The sequence below is a fragment of the Lytechinus variegatus genome, chromosome 16 (genome assembly GCF_018143015.1).
Source record: "Lytechinus variegatus isolate NC3 chromosome 16, Lvar_3.0, whole genome shotgun sequence".
Lineage (NCBI taxonomy): Eukaryota > Metazoa > Echinodermata > Echinoidea > Temnopleuroida > Toxopneustidae > Lytechinus > Lytechinus variegatus.
This window is the reverse complement of record NC_054755.1, coordinates 27966846-27983914: the sequence shown is the minus strand read 5'-3', so window position 1 is coordinate 27983914 and position 17069 is coordinate 27966846. Positions and strand designations below refer to the sequence as shown.

Genomic DNA, 17069 nt, shown 5'->3' with positions numbered 1-17069 from the left:
AGGGAAACATGGGGAGGCCGAGGAGAGACACTGAACTAGAAACACATTTTTATTTTTCATATTAATTTTCGTATCACAGGGATCACGACCAGGGACCGTGACCTGATTTTTTTTTTCTAGTTTCCCCCTCCCCTCCTTTTATTCTCTTTTCTTCCTTTTGTTTGATTTCTCATCTCCCCCGGGCTCCCCTCATAATGATATCTTTTATGATTTAGGCCTTGATCCTCGCATGCACTGATCATGATTTTTAAAAAAGTGCATATTAAAGGATTATCCAAGGGTGAAGAGGCCACTAGCTGCCACAGTGGGGAGGGGGGGGGGGTGAAAACAGCCTACAGTCGCTGATCGAGTTTCGTGTTCGAGTCCCACCGCAGCCTAGAGAGATAAATGTAAGCGCGAAATACAAGCTGTTTTTTTGTTATTGAAACCTTAAAAAGTGACATTCCAACCGCATTTCAAGCATATACTTTTTAGATTCTAAGCATATGGTGTATATAAAATGCGAAAAAGGTCTTCGGCGAGGCTGTCTCGATCGAGGCTCCTTAACTTCCTCCTCTTCCTTTAATTTCTACTCTTTTTATATATCTACTTCTCCTCCTTTCCCAGGACCAAAATCCAGTTAAAACCAATTAGAGTAAAACCAATTGAAACCAGTTGGCCAACTGGTTTCAATAGGGAAATTGGAACAACTGGTTCCAATTGAAAACCAGTTAATTGCCAATTGGTTCCAGTTAAAACCAATTGGGCAACTGGAACCAGTTGGCAATTGGTTTCAATTGATTTCAAATTGGTTCCAGTTGTTCCAATTTCCCTATTGAAACCAGTTGAATCCAATTGGAGGTAACTGGTTTCAATTGGTTCCAGTTGAAACCAATTTGAGGCAACTGGTTTCAACTGGAACCAGTTGAAACCAATTGATTTCCAACTGGATCCAATTGGAACTTCCAGTTGGAATGAACTTAATTAGTTACAAATTAATTAACACTTGCACTAACTATTGCTCATGTCAACACAGAAGCAGTGTTATGCCTGTATATACCAATGTAAAGGGCATTGATTACAGACTTTCATTATGTACATATTTATATGGAAGATCTTCAAATATATGTATTTTTATTTGATGCAATTTGGTAACAGTTAGTGGTGTACTAATTATCTTTTAATCTATTCTAATTATAATCTATAACATTTATGAACATGGTTTTCACTGCTAAGTATTCCAAACACTTATCTTAAAAAAGTGTGGTACTTCAAATTAACAAAAATCAACAGATATATTGTAAATTATGATGAATCTCATAAAAAACATTAATTTGTGCACACTGGCAGAAAATATGCAAATTAACTGGTTTCAATTGGATCCAGTTGGGTAACTGGAAAATTTCCAATTGGAAACCAATTGGAAATCATTTCCAGTTACCCAACTGGATCCAGTTAGGATTTCCAGTTACCAAACTGGTTCCAGTTTTATTTACAGTTACCCAACTGGTTCCAAATTAGAATTCATTTCCAGTTACCCATCTTTCCAGTTAGAAGTCATCTCCAGTTACCCGATTGGTTCCATTTAGGATTTCCAGTTACCCAACTGGTTCCAGTTAGAAATCATTTCCAGTTGGAAGTCATTTCCAGTTACCCAACTGGTTCCAGTTAGGAGAAGTTCCAGTTGCCCAACTGGTTCCAGTTAGGATTTCCAAGTTACCCAACTGGTTCCAGTTAGAAATTCCAGTTGCCCAACTGGTTCCAGTTAGGATTCCAAGTTACCCAACTGGTTCCAGTTAGAAATTCCAGTTGCCCAACTGGTTCCAGTTAGGATTTCCAGTTGCCCAACTGGTTCCAGTTAGGATTTCCAGTTGCCCAACTGGTTCCAGTTAGGATTTCCAGTTGCCCAACTGGTTCCAGTTAGGATTTCCAGTTACCCAACTGGTTCCAGTTAGGATTTCCAGTTGCCCAACTGGTTCCAGTTAGGATTTCCAGTTGCCCAACTGGTTCCAGTTAGGATTTCCAGTTACCCAACTGGTTCCAGTAAGGATTTCCAGTTGCCCAACTGGTTTCAACTGGAAATTGTTAAATTCCAGTTAAAACCAATTGAAACCAGTTGAAACCAATTGAAACCAGTTGGAAATCCAACTGGTTTCAATTGGATTTTGGTCCTGGGTTAGAAGATATCAACTGAAAAAGAAGAAAGGATCTTTTCGGGATCTTTTCCTCCTCCTCCGATCCTCCTTCTTCTTCTTCTTCTCGGCTTCTTCACCCTCCTCCCCAAGAAGATCAAAGAGGAAAAGACCATTCTTCTGAGCCCTGAGCGCCTTCCCCGATCCTTCTCCCCCCCCCCCTTCTCCTCATCTACTTCTATATTAACAATACTGGATACCCAATAGACTGGGCCTATATTTATCTCAAATTGTCTTCAAAAAAATTTATTTGATTTGTAACTTATCACTGTAATTGTCCATATAAGTGTTTGTTTGTAAAATTGAGATTGATCGAATACGTGTGGATTTTTATAAATAAATTTTGAAACTTGAAATTCAACATTTACACTTCGTGCACACCCCCCCCCCCCGCCCCCCCCCCCTTCTGTCTCGTATTGGCACTCTGGGCGTTGTGGCGTGCTCCTGTAATCCAAGCTGTGGGGAAGTTACAAACTGATGCAGAGGTTCGAGGTTCCAGCCCTGGTCACGTCTTTCGGATGGTGACGTTAAAGGTCGGTCCAGACGTAAATAATCAGATTGATACACGTCTGACAAAACTCAAATACACACACACACTCGGAAAAAGGTGAACAATAAACACCCCCCCCCCTCTATAAATTTGTCACAAATTGACTAGTCCAAATCCAGAGACGAACTCACTCGATAGATGAGTATTCTGAAACTTATTGGTGCCAACTGTCGTATTATTTACATTGTTTTATTATGCATGATTGAAAAAAGAATAAATCAAAATATCATTTTAACAATTTTTACGTTTGTATAAGATGGGCTTGACAGAATTAGCATTTATTTTTGTTGTATGTACATCACTCTTTATCGCAACACCCCTATACAATAATGTAGGAATCAAGTTACCACAACAACAGATTTAGCGTGAACAGGTGCAACGAAGCGTAATACAATGTGCTTTGTCGACGTCTTAGGTCTGCGGTCAAAAGATGGAAATTGTTCAGCTCATTACTTTAGCTTATTTACATTGATCTGAAGGGAAAAATGTCCCCGTCCATCTGATACCCCTCTACTCCATCGTGAGAAAGGAGCAGCTCCTTGGAAGCTAAATAAGTAAATTTTTATGTTATTGCGATTTGCGAGTAAAGTTGAGGGGAGTTGCATTGGCGCTCGGTAACGTAACTTGCATGCCCGTGCATGGGTCTTCATGCTCGCCTGAACTCTGGCTGAGCTGTAACCTCGAAATGCGGTACTGTATAGCAGAGCTGCGTGAGCAGTACGCTGATGAGTGATACTTCACACTACAGTGACTAGTCTGTTAATCACTGTAATGTAATGGATTAGAAAGAGAGATAACATGTTCTAAATGATCTGCTTTGACTTTGAAAACATAGACAGCTAGCACTCTGGCAGCTAGCCGTCTGTTTCGAGGACTTTTTAAACATCTAAATTAAAAAAATATCCTCTTAGTCTTCTCACAGATGTTTCGAGATCGTGCAGCCGCCATTCAATTCAATTAAAAAATGGTATTGATAATCAAACATCTTAACAATCATACATGAAAAAACAGTAAGAGCTGGAAAATCATGCTTACAAGTTTGTTTTGGCACATTATTAAATACATAGTAAAAACCATAGTAAAATGCATTAAAAAAGGTTATTAAATACAAAGCATAAAAGGCAATGAACATGATGAATGAGTGAATGTAATATGGTAATAGCAGACTTGAAGGAGAGGAGACTGACACTTATTTAAATGACAAAAATAATTGTATAGTGGGCACTAGACAGCTGGCAGCCGTCTGTTTCGAGGAGTTTTTTAACATTTTTAAAATTTTATTTCTGCTCGTACACAGACGGCTCGCTATCGTGCAGCCACCATTAGGGGACTTGCAATGCAAATACCCTTGCGGGGCTCTTCAATTTTTGTCTTTAATGAATAAAAATTTTGAAAATTAACGCGACCAAAATGCAAATTATCTTTTGTTGAGTATGTCTACCAAAAAAGGCAATGGACTGTTTTTAAATCTTGTTCTTATTGGAAATTGTTGATAGTTGTTTGTACGACAAAGAGATATGTTCGTATGTTTTTTTCGAGGTAGCCATGTCTTACACAAAGGATGAGTTGAAAGTGATTTTGCAAATTTTTTACTCAGTGTCAGTCTTCTCTCAAGTGTTGATATATTACATACCTAACATGCATTTGTGTATGTGATGTAATTATGTCCTAAGATAATTTTACATACTCTCCGTTGTATTCTTTCAATAGTATCATTTTATTTTGCTGTGAGACTGCTGTGGAAAACTGGGGTTAACAATGCCAAATCCCCCAACGGGGCTCATCGATTTTTGTTTTCATTTCACAAAAATAAATAAAAAGAACTGGACCAAAATAAAGATTATTATTCCGTTTCGACCTGAAATGCACCAAAACGGAAAAAAAAACTAAAAAAGAGGGAAAAAAAACGTGACTTACTTCGGCTGTCGTGCAGCTCCCACTTCCCTGGTTTATCCGAACTAAATTATACATAAACATTTGCCATTTCTTGGACATTTCACGTCATAATTAAGACATGAAAACTAAATATAGATATTTTTAGTAGTTTTTGTAATAAAAAAAAGATACTTGTCTAACCTGAAAACTGGACATATATTTCTAAATATTTTTGTAACCATGAACAGGATGAGTACCTTACTACTTAGCAATAATTGATGCGAGCACAAATGGGGATTATTATTATTTTTTTTTGAGGGGGGGGGGCAAGTGACCCCTGCTTCCACTGCCCCTTATTAGCATGAAAAGAACAGTGAATCTAATTCATTGATCATGATCTAGATGAATGATTTATCAAAAACATATAAAAATAGAGAATTAAGTTGGGTTAATGGCAAATGTGATTGAGGGGGTCATGACTTGGCTATTTATATTCTTTGGCCTACCACCCCTCTTTTCATTTCATTTAATTTCATTTATTCAATACTTTCATAAAAAAACATATAAACAATGTAGATATATATACACACACATGTAAAGGAGTATAAAGAAAACATATAAAAAAACAAACAATACAAATGTACAAATGAAAGTATTAGGAGAGGCAGAAAGGCAAAGCCTTATATAAAAAAACAATCTCCTTTTCATTTACTTTGTAAACCTCATCATTAAGTTACCTCATCATTCTCTTAATATCATCCATCTAGTTTTTCATTTTTTTTTTTTGTAAAACACATCCAAGAGTTAGTCCCTGTTGTAAAACAGGGACTAATTCTACCCTAAGATACCTCATCATTCTCTTTATATCATCATAAAGTTATTAATATTAAATAATATATATGACACCTGGATAGATCCTTGTGATTTGATTGGTTGATTTTGGATCCATACGATTTTGTCCATTGCACTCGCGCACCGAGACTGCAGCTGCAGGCACCCAGCAGTGTGCATGTTGTAATGACGTAACAATCAACAGACCGAACTCACGCTGCATGAACATGTTTTGTGTGGAAATTGATAAATTTCATATGAAAAAACCCAATTTTTAGGCGTCATATAAACCAAATCAATTTTTTCATTCGTGCAATGGACAGAATACTTCATTCGGTGAAAGATGAAATAATGATCCATTCAACTCGGTTACGCCTCGTTGAATGGATTATTTCATCTTTCACCTCATGACGTATTCTGTCCATTGCACTCATAAACATTCATTATTTGTATATTGTGTTTCCTTTTAGCATCATCATCATTCTTGTGTTTCCTTTCTCTATCCTACAGATGAGTGAGCATAGCATGTGAATACCCTCACCAATCATGGTCCTGTTCATCAACATCAACGTGGGTCAAAGGGTAGAGGTCATCTATAAGGGTGAAGTTCTTGAGGGGACGGTGAAGTATAAGGGAGGTCTGACCAATACTACGGGAGACTGGGTCGGAATCGAGCTAGATGAACCGGGTAAGAATCCTGTAGAGGGCTTTTGTCATGGAAAGCAATTGAGTAATTGATGCACTCAGAGAGACAATTGAAGACGTGTAGTGTTTCAATGTCTCACTTATTGATCCATTACTTGAAATTATGCAACTGATTTCCATGGCAAAGGCCGAGAAGGCTGCATACTTATTAGTAATTGGATATTAAGATAGCTATACAGGTCATGTCCCTTTTTCAGCCCATCCCATGCTTGAGGAAGGGTTTTATATTTAATAGCAAGGAAAAATTATGCAAATATTTTGTTTTGGTGTAAAGTCAGCAATTCTATCAAATATTTTGTTAGATATTTTATATCCTTCACACCATAACCCTTCTAGGGCACACACATTTGTATAATCTAGTAATAAATTGGAATAGTGATATGCAGTTTTGGGGTAATTACCAAACTGAAGATAAACTGTAATGTTGTTCCAGCAATAGGATACTCACCTGTGCCATCAAAACGAATGAAGTCAGTAGTGTATGTAGGGTTTTTGAAAGGGGGTTGTTTTCTACTTGAATTAATATTTGACGTGCCCCCCAAAAAATTATGTCTTTTTGTAACAAAAAAATTGAGAGGGGGGGGGGAGGTTGGACCCCTGTAACCCTCTGCTCCCTGCATACGCCCCTAAATGAAGTGTCATTCCTTAAATGTCGGTAAAGTAATCTCGAGAATTTTAATGTGATTGTTTTACAGTTGGTAAACACAATGGTTTATACAAAGGGAGGCAGTACTTCAGCTGCAGAAATAAACATGGCATTTTCATTCATCCATCTAGAATCAGATTCACTTTTACTAAGAGAGGGTAAGTCATTCATTTATCATCGAAAATGAAAATAGCATCAATGAAAATAATAATTTGTAATTATCAATGCAACTGATTTGGTTCTTATTTGAGTATAATGTTATCAGATATTGTAAATAATGGTTATTATTATTGATTATTATGATGATGATGACAACGACTTATATTGTAAATATCTCTCCAAGAATTGTTTGACGATATCACCCTGCTTTCCCTGAACAATGGAATGTGGTATTTCAATGAATTTGTACTGCCTGTTCGAGGAATAGAGAAGCTCTATGGATATATGAAGCATTGGGTCAAAGTTCATTTCACCTCAGAGGATATATTATCAACTACATGTAGGTCATGTCATGCCGTGTGTATGTGTGTATTTTGAGTTTATGACAGACGTGTATCAATCAGGTATGATTATTTACGTCTGGGACAGACCACGAAAGACGTGATCAGGGCTCGAACCTCGAACCTCTGCATCAATTTGTAACTTCCCCACAGCTTGGATTACAGACGCACGCCACAATGATTAATTGTAGTCTGTAATTAGAAAGCTGACTTTTATTGAATTATGAACACAAAATTTTTTTTCACAATGAAATATAATGCAACAAATTGTTGAAAGGCCCAACAGAGATATTGAAACAAATAACAGTACCGGTATATTAATGTTTACAGACAGTATGCTTAATGAATTCTAAATTTTCTGTCACTTATAATTTACTTTCAGTCTATTTGATACTTACAAGTCAGTAAGCCCGGAATCATCAGTTGAAGACACGCTTTTTACAACACAGAGTGAGTAACATTTCTTTACCTTACACATTGGTGTACCTGAAAGGGACACAAAAGTGCATTTGCCCCAGCTCTCCTGACAGAAGTGATGACCATTTTTCATTTCCCTTGCATGATATTTTTTTTTAAACAGGAAAGTGCTTCCAAAGATGTTGGTGACCTAGCTTTGTCTTTGAGGTGTTTTTCATTTGATTTTTGCTGGTCAGAAAATGTTTGTCCGGACACAATTTGCCATTATTCCCCCACTCTCCGTTTTTCCATCTTCTCGCTATCCCTTCTCTTTTCTGAAGAATCTAGCATAATGTGTACTCAGATAAGAAAATGAATTATTTATGACTGGGGGGTATTTTCCCTTCCTTTGTTTATAAGTACCAAATTTTATTGAACCCAGAGCAGCAATTTTGGAGTATTGTTTTGTACATTCTCTGAGGGAATCACTATTTACTGCCTGTGAGCCCATTAACTACAAAAGGTTCACAAACTAAGGAAAACACTACTTACATACACATTTAATGTGATACACTCATTAATAAATACATAAGTAATGGATACACTAATTGATGTATCTACATGTATTCATTAATACACTCAGTATAATTAAATATAATTAGATATTGGTAGATCTGACTGCCGAATATCAAACTGAAATGCTTGGAATCTTGATTGAATATCATTTAAATTCTTTAATCTGCAGAGCCCAAGGTGTTGGATTACTTTGATGGGAGATCCGTGGCTGAATCCTACTTGAATACAGCAAGGAGTGGATTTGAAGGTGAGGTTTTGATTGCCGGGGAGTGTTTCCCAGTTACATCCAAATGAGAGAGTTGATGATGTCACTCACTCACTATTTCTTTTGTTTTTTATTGTTTGAATTATACAATATTTCAATTTTTACGAATTTGACGATTAGGACCTCCTTGCCTGAAGCACAAAATGTTAAAATAATGGAATTCCACGTGTTCAGGGAGGAATGAAACTTCATTTCACATGACATTGACGAGAAAATCAAAATATTTCATATTTCAAACAATAAAAAACAAAAGAAATAGTGAGTGAATTACATTATCGACTCATTTGGATGTAGCTGGCTCGTGCATATAACTGTTTTGGTCATTTTCAAACAAAAGTGGACATGGGGGTGAAAATTAAAACATGCTAGAAATCATTAGGCTTTAATATTTTTTGAAACTAGACATCTTAAAGTATATTTTTCCATTTCAGTTACATGAAATTATCAATTATGTCTTGAGATACAGTGAATTTTATGCAAGGGAAATTAAATGTTAGAAAATGTTGATTTTTGCATTAAAATTCACATAATGCCTATCACAATATGAAATTTGTATTAGAAGCGCATTTGTTGGCAAGATACAAGCTGTGTATTGTATCTAACTCCTAAATAGCAAAAAAAAATCTGTGAAGTGTTTTTCTGAAAAAATAGGGTTTCAAAGTTTTCAAAACTGGTTGTCGTGTCACTCACGTTTTAAATACAAAAAGTTTTCTAGAGCTGTGCATTCTGAAAATTAATTTATCCCAGTACAGGAGCAAATACAGTTTTCCTGTACCTTATTGTATATAAAGTAACTTGGTCCAATGTGTTAAGGTAAAGCTAAAATTAACTGTTAAAGTTGTGTCGTGTCACTCACAATGTCGTGTCACTCACGGTATTATATTGTGTATAAAAAAGGACATCCAGTAATTTTTTAAGCGTTTTACCAGGGATACAGTTAAAATGTTATTCCTGACATCATTTAGGCCTATTTTAGGCTAATAATTTCCTCCATTTTCCAAATTTCACTCCTTTTTATGGAAATATTGCATTTGACATTGAGTTCATCTATTTTCTCTCCTCTCCATGGTTCCTTTGGTTTAAAAAATCCTGACAATTTTCCATTGGTGTGAAGACTCGGATCCTAATTCATATTTTGGTGAATGTACTGTGACTATTTATAACAACATAATCAATCAACACAAAATTATGAATGTATCAAGAGAAAAACCCCTATACTTTAGCAATGGACATATTTACAATGCATAGGGTTGGTGTTGGTGATGGTTAAGTCATACAGTTATGACTTGAACATTCTCTGTCTCCATTTACAGAAATGAGCAGAAACTTCAACTTTCTTTTAAGCAATGTTTCTTTGTTATACTCATTAAGAAAGCTAGAAAAGTCAGGGATCTTATTTTGAAATTTGCAGAAATTTTACTGGTAAAGTAGTGTATGAGATATAAGAGATCTCCATTAACCCCAAACATTTTTTCAAATTCAGATAAGAAAATATTTTTCTTTTCCTTCTAATTGATTAAATCAACCTTTTCTTTTGCCATAAAGCTTGTATTCCAGGACATGAAATAAACAAATTTGCAAGAAAACATAAACATTTCAGGTGAGAATATCTGAGATTTGATAGAAAATTTTTGATATTGCTTGAAGCAGTTACATGCTAAGTTCAAAATCATTATTTGTTTGGCCAACTTTCATACCGTTAGTGATTAACTACATGTAGGGTTTGAACAGCAACCTAACGTAAGCGGGCCGATGTGTGTTCAGAGCAGATTTGCATTTACACATATTCATTACAACAAAATGATGCATGTTCATGTAGGTCCCAAAAAGTCCCAACTGAGACTGCATTTTGATTTGAGTAAGTTTCGATGGGTAGATCAGTTTTTTTTGGGGGGGGGGGTACCCTGATAAGAACAGAGCTGGACCTCAAGGAGAAAAAGCTATTGAGGTATAAAGGGAGCCTGGTTGGGATGCTGAATTGGATTTTAGGGTGACAACCAAGGGCTTAGAAAAGGAAAGGCTAATGACTTGTAGTTGTACATGTAGGTAATAGTAGCAGACTGCAAGAATCAGGTACTGACTGCGTCTTTCACCTTGTGGCTTTCCCTGGATTCCTGTATGAAAAGCTGCTTGCAAGATTCCTGCTAAAAGCACAACTCTGAATTTTGGTATAGTGCCTACTACCTTGGGAGGGTCCACATACAAGCAGTGTTCAGGAGAAAACCTATGCTTGATGAGTTGAACTTGATCCCCAAGTTTCTCAAGGATTTGCTGATAGTCCATCTGAAGTGTGCAGCAACGTGATTGTGGTTTGGTACCAAAAAAAGACATTGAAACTGCCATGTCCTATTTGGACAATGCCTAAAATATTAAAGGAGGATAATATTGTAATCCAATATTTCAAGAAAAAGGAGTCATACATGACATCATTGGCTACCAGACCATGCCAGATGATGTGACTATTGAGAATACCTTTCTTACGTACAAGGAAAAAATATTCCATCCGTTGTGGATGCTGAATTGTAAACCTGTAAACTTTCATATACAGATAGGGAGAAAGAGTTAAAGTTGTGAATGAAATCAGGCCACAAAAAGAATGTTTGAGTTGATGTCAATGCCAAGACCACATAACACCTCCTTCAAGTGCCTCCTCCTCCTCCAAAGAGGAGAGGTAGAAGCCCTAGTGTGACAATAATGTGGTATGGTATAGAGAATGTGAGTTGATGGGCAAATATGACCATAAACCAAGAATAAAACATCAGGATGACATATTATCAACTTTAAAGAAAGCAGTTATTATGTAATTAAGCTTGTTTTTTGGTTAATGGTATTTTACTCTTGTACATCATGTCAAAAATACTTTCATTGTTGAGATAAATGTTGTATTTTTGCACTTGTCGTGTCACTCACGTTTTGGATGTCGTGTCACTCACGGTACATAGGAGGGTACCATTTTCCATAGAGAAGGTATGATTGATTTTGACTATATGTATTAGATAGGTACACTATTTATGTCCATTTACTGGTACTCACAGTACTCCTTGACAACTACTTGGGCACGAATCCAACCATATGTGTTAATGGTCAGAAACCCATGTCCAAAATTTGTCGTGTCACTCACGCACCATTTTTTAATCATATCTACTAAACGAATTGTTGAATTCAAATCAAACTCGGAGTGGCCCATGCCAGTCCTATATTGTATATAATATAGTAGTCATGATTGATTCATAACCTTTAAGTTTGAAGATATGAGCCCTTAAACCTCTCCGATTGTCGTGTCACTCCGGGTAGAAAATAACTCTTTTGTGAAATGAAGCTGGTATAACTACTTTGTTTAAACTGGTCTCCAGTTGATTTTTACTGGTCCAGTTAGAAATCAACTGGTCCAGTAAACATACTGGAAACCAGTAAAAATCTTCTGGAAACCATTTATTGGACCAGTAGCGTCAGTTTGATGAAAAACAATTTAACTGGTATTACTAATTGCTTCAACTGGAATGCAGTTGTTGGAACTGGTCTCCAGTTGATTTTTACTGGACCAGTTAAAAATCAACTTGCCCAGTAAAAATATACTGGAAACTAGTAAGAATCTACTGGAAACCAGTAAAAAAAATTACTGGTCTTAATGGTTTTTCCTTCTGGGTCATGAAACAAAGTAATCAGTGATTGTTATAAGCTACTGAAATCCTTGCATATGATTGGCTCAGATCAAATTGGTCAATGAAAATCACTGTTTGCTTGATGAAACACTCCCTGGGTTGGTGGGTCATTGATCCATGTGGCTGTATTTTCATCTCATTTTCTTTCTCTTTCAATGTCTCTTTTTTAAATTTTTTTTTAGATACTTTTTGTTGATTTCATATTCTTTCCATTTCTGTCTGGCTTTGTCATTTTCTTCCTCTGTCTCATTTTCTTCTGCTAGCACTCCCCTCCTCTCTTTCCTTTTCTCACTGTCTTTGTCTCTTTCTTTGCCTGTCTGTCTTCCCACACCTACCCCCTCTCTTGCTGTCCTAATCCCTCTCTTCCAGTCTTTGCCTTTCCTGGGGGCCGTTTCATGAAGCTGATCGTAAGTTAAGAGCGACCGGTGAACCTTTCTTACACGCGTAACCAATGCCAATGAATATATCATTTACTACAAGAACGGATCTCATTCTTATTTTTGCTTTTAACAGCTTTATGAAACATCCACCAGATCTCTCTCGCTTCTCTATTATTTTATCAGGATGATTGAGGTAGAGGTTAAATTATTGTTTATATATTAGATAGCCAAGACAGATAGCCGAGCGCGATTGGTCCATTACGCGTCACGTGATATGATAAAAATCAATGTATTTTCCCAGCCGGTCCACCTTCGATGAATATATTGACCAACCGGTCCATGAATATATTTTTCTACGTGTATGGCGCCCTCTTGTGGATTAGATGTTACCATGCATTATCGGCCTGCCTTTCGTCCTGGACCTGGTCTGGGCTCGAACTTGGATTTAGATCTAGAGCTAGGCCTAAACAAAGTTGATTTGAATAGAAAAGGATTAGAATAACGTTACTTATAGATCAAGATCTAACGTTAGATCTATACCAGTTCAATCAATCACTGTGAAGGCTTTATCATAACCATGCTGCACGCATCGTTAGGCCTAACTTTATCTTCATCATTAGAGGCTATCTAATATAACAGATATTGACTGATGGGATGTGTAAAAAAAGCATTCTTTGGACCACCTAAAGGATTAATATTTTCCCTCAGCGCTGCGGACTTCGGGAAAATATAACCCCTCGGGAAAATACAAATCCGGCGGTCCAAAGAATGTTTGTATTACACACCCCATCAGTCAATATCTGTATATTGTTAAATAGTAGAATAATGAAAAAAAATCTGAAAGAATGTGAGAGTGAGCTCACAGACCAAATGTCCCTAATTGCTACTATTTTTTCCCCAATTTTTACTGAAAATTTACTGCATGGCACTTCAATTTAACTTGTGCTTAGTTGGGCCAGTATTCTTAAAATATTATTTCTTTTATTTCAATCATCATACGTGTAGCAATTCGAAATAAAAAACTATTCTCATCATTGACTTTCCTTTGCATTTTATCACATCATGTATATGCTAATCCATTATGCAATGGTGAATGATTTTATTTATGTTCCTTGATATTATTTTTTCAAACATAACATAAAATATATGTACCGGTATTATGCAAGCTGTTTCTTTTCATAATTTTTTTTTTGCACATGTATGTCTTCTATAAAGTCATGTTTTTCCCACGTTGAACATTATCCCAATAAAATTGACTGTACTTTAATTTGTTTGTAATTTTTCAGATGATTCAGATATGTGGTTTGCAGGCAAGTCTGCTAGACTCCATTCCAGGAGCTACAGCGAGTCATCCACCCCAACCTATAACCTAGGTCATCCCATCGGAGGCCGTGCGAAGCTCAGGAAAGACACCAACGATGAACGGGACGAGCGTCTAAGGATACGTCCAAAGTCCGCTCTTGGGTCGACGACGCCAAACCTATCGGCAAGAAGCCTGAATTACTCGATGCTTGGCCATACAAGGCCCATGTCCGGGAGACTGAGTGCCTCGTTTGATAAAGAGACTGGAAGGGCTTCTGTTCTTGGGAGGTCCTTCGGTGGTGAGGAGGATGTGCCTTTCATCTCGACGCCGTCCATACCCAAAACCCACATGCCGCACACGGCGCTGAGGAAGCAGGAGGTCGTCGGATGGGGTCTGACGCATAGACCAAGAGAGTGGACATTGTAGTCTGATCTAAGGCCATCTTTTTGTGATGCTGTAACTGCGATGCCCGCATGTCCAATCAGATACAAAACTATGTCCTGGGCCCATAACACTAAAAAATAGCGATTAATCGATAATTTGAAAGAAGAATTTGGATTTGTTCCTCGTCTGTCTGCTGAGCAAAATGCGCATGCAACAAGTCTAGACGGGCCATTTCATTTAGCGATTAGTCTGTAACCTTTGTGTTATGGGGCCCTTGTCGCATTAGCATCACTTCAGAAACTTGTTTACCATAAACATGGATATGCTGTAGCATACACATGAATAGGAAGGAGAGTTTTAGAGATGAACAAGTGTTTATAGGGTGACTTGACATATCTGCCAAGGAGAGGCTGGGACACGGCAGTTTCAGGATCCCCAATAGAGGGCCAAGTATACAAATCTCCAGTTGGAGTGATTATACAGTGTATCTCAGAAAAAGGAAACTGAGATAACAATTTTTTTTTTTAGCATGGAAAAATGAATTGATATACATGATTACAAAATTCAGTTTATTTTGATATATAATTTAAAACATAAAAGCACATTTGGCAAGAAAACTTGTTTAGGCAACAAAAAACTGGTGTAAGAATGGCTCATCAACATCTATTGAACATTATTGTTGTTTTGTAATTCACTAAATGATCTATGAATGAGAGTGGTTGTTCATGAGTTCCACACAGATCGTCTGACAGGCCATGATTTTTTATTGGTTATAATCTCACAATTGAATGAATCGCCATGTATTTTGTGTTTAATCAAAGAGAAGATTTTCATTCTTTTATTAGTGTCAAATTTAAAACAATATATTTCTTGCGCTCGAACTGACTTGACTTGATATTTGATAATTGTGAATGATTGCTTTCCCTTTTTCTCGGACACACTGTATAACTTTGAAATTGAGTGAATCAGACCACTTATACCAGGTGGGTGTTTCATAAAGCTGTTCGTAAGTTAAGAGCGACTTTAAGAACGACTGGTGATCCCTTCATGCGGTAAGTGGTATATTGTATTGGTGATGGTGTAGCGCGTAAGAAAGGTTCACCAGTCGTTCTTAAAGTCGCTCTTATCTTACGAACAGCTTTATGAAACGGCCCCCAGTTTGTCCAATTGCTTATGAAATTGCTTATGAAATTGTCTTTCACTTTTCTACAAAAGATCATTACATCTTCTGTGTTTTTAATATTTAATTGCATGTTGTTAACATTGTAATACTAATTAGTTGAAAATAGGCCTACAGATATTTAATGCTGTAATAGTGGTAATCTTTTAAAGCTTTAATCAAGTGTGGATTACTAATAGCTGACCCCACCTTTTTTTCCTTTGGAAAGAGATATTATTTGGTAGCTTGCTTACCGGGTATAAAGGCAAATTCCACCCCAACAGCAAGTTGATTTGAATAAGAAGAGAAATGAGACACTAAAACATTTCACCCAATTCAAATGTGAAATAGAAGGACCTTGAAAGTTTTGAGCTTTGCTGAATTTAAAGCAGTTTCATAACACATGCTGGTCAGTGTACAAATATGGATTGATGTGCATAAATCACTATTTTGTGCAAATATATTTCAAAATGTCATAAATGCATGTAGAAACTATCATATTGGACATGTACATCCTATTTTAAATTAATTTTCATTGTTGAACTGGAACAATCCCCCCTTTATTTGAATATTTTTTTTCTCAGGGTTGAACATGACTTTTAACAGGTTGGACATATCAATGAATGTGTTTGTATTGTTTACAAATGTAACAATTTTCTAGTCTTTTGTGCATGTGTCCAAGATTGTAAAATTGTTAGAAATATAGATCTATGCATCCATACCCATTCTAGTGGGAACAGAAACTGAAAGTGTGATAGAAACAGACAATCATGATATGTAAACATTTAAATGTTCATATGCATATCTGTTGGATTTGTGAATTAAGTGTAACATATTTATAAAAAACCCTAACAGTAAATTTGATCCACCAGTTAAAAGAACACCTATTTACATGAATCAAAATTATTTCCCCACAATGAAATTGAGGCTGTATTGCTGCATGCCAGCAATCCTCAGGGGAAACATGTAGATTGAAAAGAAAATGTTACAAGAAGTTCACTTTTATCCAATATAATGAAATATGAATTGGAGTGTATGCACCAAGCAACTTAAAACTCATAAAAAGCTTAGGTTTAAAAGTATGTTAGTACCGTGTATTGGACATTGTGTTTTGTCAGATTGTAGTTGAAGAGGTGTGACTTGTTGTATTTTCATTTTACCGTAGCTTTACAATCGGGCCAAATTCACAATGATGTATTTGAATACATAGATTGAAAAAAATGGTTTATGCAAATTTCATCAAATGATTATAAAGCTTTGTAAGTTAAGAGCATCCAATAAGGAATTCAGGCTTTTATCACATGCTAAATTTATAAATGTTTACAGCATTAATGAGTCCATTAATACTAACAGAGGGCCGCTTCATAAAGCCATTCGTAAGTTAAGAGTGTCTTTAAGAATGACTGGTGATCCTTTCTTGTGGTAAATGATATTCACCATTAAATGTTCATTGGTTATTATTTAGCGTGTAAGAAAGGTTCACCAGTCATTCTTAAAGTTGCTCTAAACTTACAAACAGCTTTAATAGTTCACTCACCAACCGAGTGGAAGGGATAAAATTTAGTATGCTGAGATAAAATTGCGCATTTGATGTGCTCTCGATATGCATGCCGAATAAAACATAAATCAGTGCATGAAATCTATATAAACGATTGTAGACCATGGA

The 17069-nt window shown here is 36.4% G+C and overlaps 1 protein-coding gene across 3 annotated transcripts; it reads left to right on the top strand.

The window, feature by feature from the left end:
• Positions 1 to 3120: 3120 nt before the first annotated feature.
• Positions 3121 to 16291, top strand: LOC121429746 (dynactin, 150 kDa isoform-like). 3 transcript variants are annotated; one of them, XM_041626947.1, is made up of 7 exons: positions 3121 to 3241; positions 5938 to 6115; positions 6828 to 6936; positions 7661 to 7728; positions 8420 to 8497; positions 13844 to 15227; positions 15403 to 16291. In XM_041626947.1, the coding sequence occupies exons 2-6, from the start codon at positions 5974 to 5976 to the stop codon at positions 14284 to 14286; spliced, it is 840 nt and encodes a 279-aa protein (XP_041482881.1). In that variant the 5' UTR covers positions 3121 to 3241; positions 5938 to 5973; the 3' UTR covers positions 14287 to 15227; positions 15403 to 16291. The 3 variants fall into 3 exon arrangements, with proteins under 3 accessions (XP_041482881.1, XP_041482878.1, XP_041482880.1); XM_041626944.1 differs by having other exon boundaries at positions 3121 to 3275; XM_041626946.1 differs by lacking the exon at positions 3121 to 3241 and adding an exon at positions 3313 to 3446.
• Positions 16292 to 17069: the final 778 nt, after the last annotated feature.